This window comes from Triticum urartu, chromosome 3A (assembly GCF_056163025.1).
Source record: "Triticum urartu cultivar PI428250 chromosome 3A, HENAU_Tu73, whole genome shotgun sequence".
Lineage (NCBI taxonomy): Eukaryota > Viridiplantae > Streptophyta > Magnoliopsida > Poales > Poaceae > Triticum > Triticum urartu.
In genome coordinates, this window is record NC_141875.1 from 190,398,621 (window position 1) to 190,400,753 (window position 2,133).

The following is a 2,133-nucleotide window of genomic DNA, read 5'->3' on the forward strand; positions in this document are numbered from 1 at the left end:
GCCAAAATAAGACGGATATATTTTTTAGCAAAATGGGTAAACAGGCTACAGCCGGTCAAGAACACTAATCTTACAGACAGAAAAAAAAAAGAGGCTCCAAGGTTCGGATGCCTTGCCCCAATACCAAGAAGAGACAGTAGCGAACCCAAGGAACAGATACGTAATTCACCCACAATGTAAATGGGAAGTTTGGTACCAAAAGACAACCCAATTATGATAAACGATCAAAATACATATGATTGAGTTATCACTGAATACTGAATGTCAAGGAACAGATGAAGTAATTCGCCCACAATGTAAATGGTAAGTTTGATAACAGAAGACAACAACAATTACCATAAACGATCAAATTACAGGATTGACTTGTCACTGAATCCTGAATATCAAGGAACTTCGTCAGGACCTTGAGCGTGATGCAGGTCCAAAGAAGAGATCAATTCTGGATGGTAGCTGGGTGTTCTGATTTAGTAGGAGAACAAGGCAATGCTTTTCACAGATTATCCTTCCCTGGTTGTCATCATTCCTCATATGAAGGGATCAAAATTTTCACTCTCTGGTAACAGAGAAGTGCTCCACTACGAATGGTGGTATGGCTGGAAGAAACCATCATACGTCCTCGGAAACAACCACTCCAGCCTGCCACTTTCCAAGCACAGACAAGCGAACCAAGAAACGGACTGGGGCGTGAACATCGCTGTTGTTGTCAAGTACAGGATGCTACCCCGCATTGCCGCAATTTTCAGCCTATTCTCGGGTGATTGTGCAATCTTAGCATTAACTGGATCAGCCAGGTTGAATACCCTGATGTTAGCCCATGCCCCAGCATCAAGGCCATCTTCTTGACGCAGCATGAAACCGATGTTGAATCCATTTGAATAAGCAATGCACATGTTATCGCCGTTAATTTGGCCAAGGATCGAGCTGGGAAAACCTTCCAGATTCAGGAGAGGTGGGATCATCTCAACAAACAATCGCGGGTTGTTTGGGTCGGGATCCAAGACGACCACATACGCACGATCCTGGTGAGGCCAGTAGATGAAATTACCCACTCGCATGCCGCTCTCAAGCAAAAGTTCATCTTCCGGCTCGTGGTGCGGGACATCCAACCATGGGGAGAGGAACCAATCGCCCATTCCCAAGGATGAGGAGAAGACCGCAGCCCGCAACCTGAACTCTCCATGGGAAGCAAGACAGAAGATGCCAAAGCTCGCGGGGTTTTCGTCATCGCAGATCACGCCGGCGTGAAGGATTTTACCATCTCCTTGGCGGTCGTCGTCGTCGTCGAAGATGTGGGCGTGAGTCAGATCAAAGATCCGTTCGCACCGCCGTGCCAAGGGGTTTAGCAGCGCGAGCAATAGCCCGCCCCCTTTGAGGAGAAGGTAGCCGCCACGGGCGTCTAAGACGAACCAGGAAGCTTCTGGGTGGTCGCGCGCCTGGAGGGTGGTGAGGAAGAAGTCGCCGCTCAAGATGGCGGCCACGAGCTCCGGATTGTTTCGGTGGGCGGGGGCGAAGGCGGGGATGCAGGGGAAGCCATTGTGAGGGACAAGTGGAATCGGTGAGTTGAAGAAGAGGCCGAGTAGGGGCGCCGGGCGGTGGTCGACGTTGGCGACCACCACCGGCACCGGCGGCTGGCCGTTGGCGGCCATAGATACGGCGGTTGGACGGGGGTTCCCTCGCGACCGCTGCCGAACCGACCAACTCAGTCTTATCCGGAGGGGGGGTTTGCCGCTCGCGGGCTCAATTATCTTGACCCGTTCGCTCGTTTTTTCATAAAGAAAAAAACAGGATCCAGTTGACCATCAAGTCTAGATATAACCATTTTTAAACAAGTATTTTCGAACGGAGAGAGTAGATGCAGCAATCTTTGTTCGCTGGATAGATGAGAAAATCAAATAAAGGTTTACAACTCGTCATAAATACAACATGAATACAGCAATACATCAGTATAACATACTCTCTTCGTTTCTAAATACTATTTGTCTTTCTAGATATTTCAATAAATTGCTATATACGAAGCAAAATGAGTGAATCTACATTCTAAAATATGGCTATATACATCCGTATTTGGTAGTTATGTTGAAATATCTAAAAAGACAAATATTTAGGAATGGAGGAAGTGCCATGTACAGAGTT

The 2,133-nt window shown here is 47.8% G+C and overlaps 1 protein-coding gene across 1 annotated transcript; it reads right to left on the minus strand.

Annotated features, from left to right (window-relative positions):
* Positions 1-211: 211 nt before the first annotated feature.
* Positions 212-1,822, minus strand: LOC147979151 (uncharacterized). The gene has a single exon (XM_087546757.1). The coding sequence runs from the start codon at positions 1,644-1,646 to the stop codon at positions 576-578; it is 1,071 nt and encodes a 356-aa protein (XP_087402883.1). The 5' UTR covers positions 1,647-1,822; the 3' UTR covers positions 212-575.
* Positions 1,823-2,133: the final 311 nt, after the last annotated feature.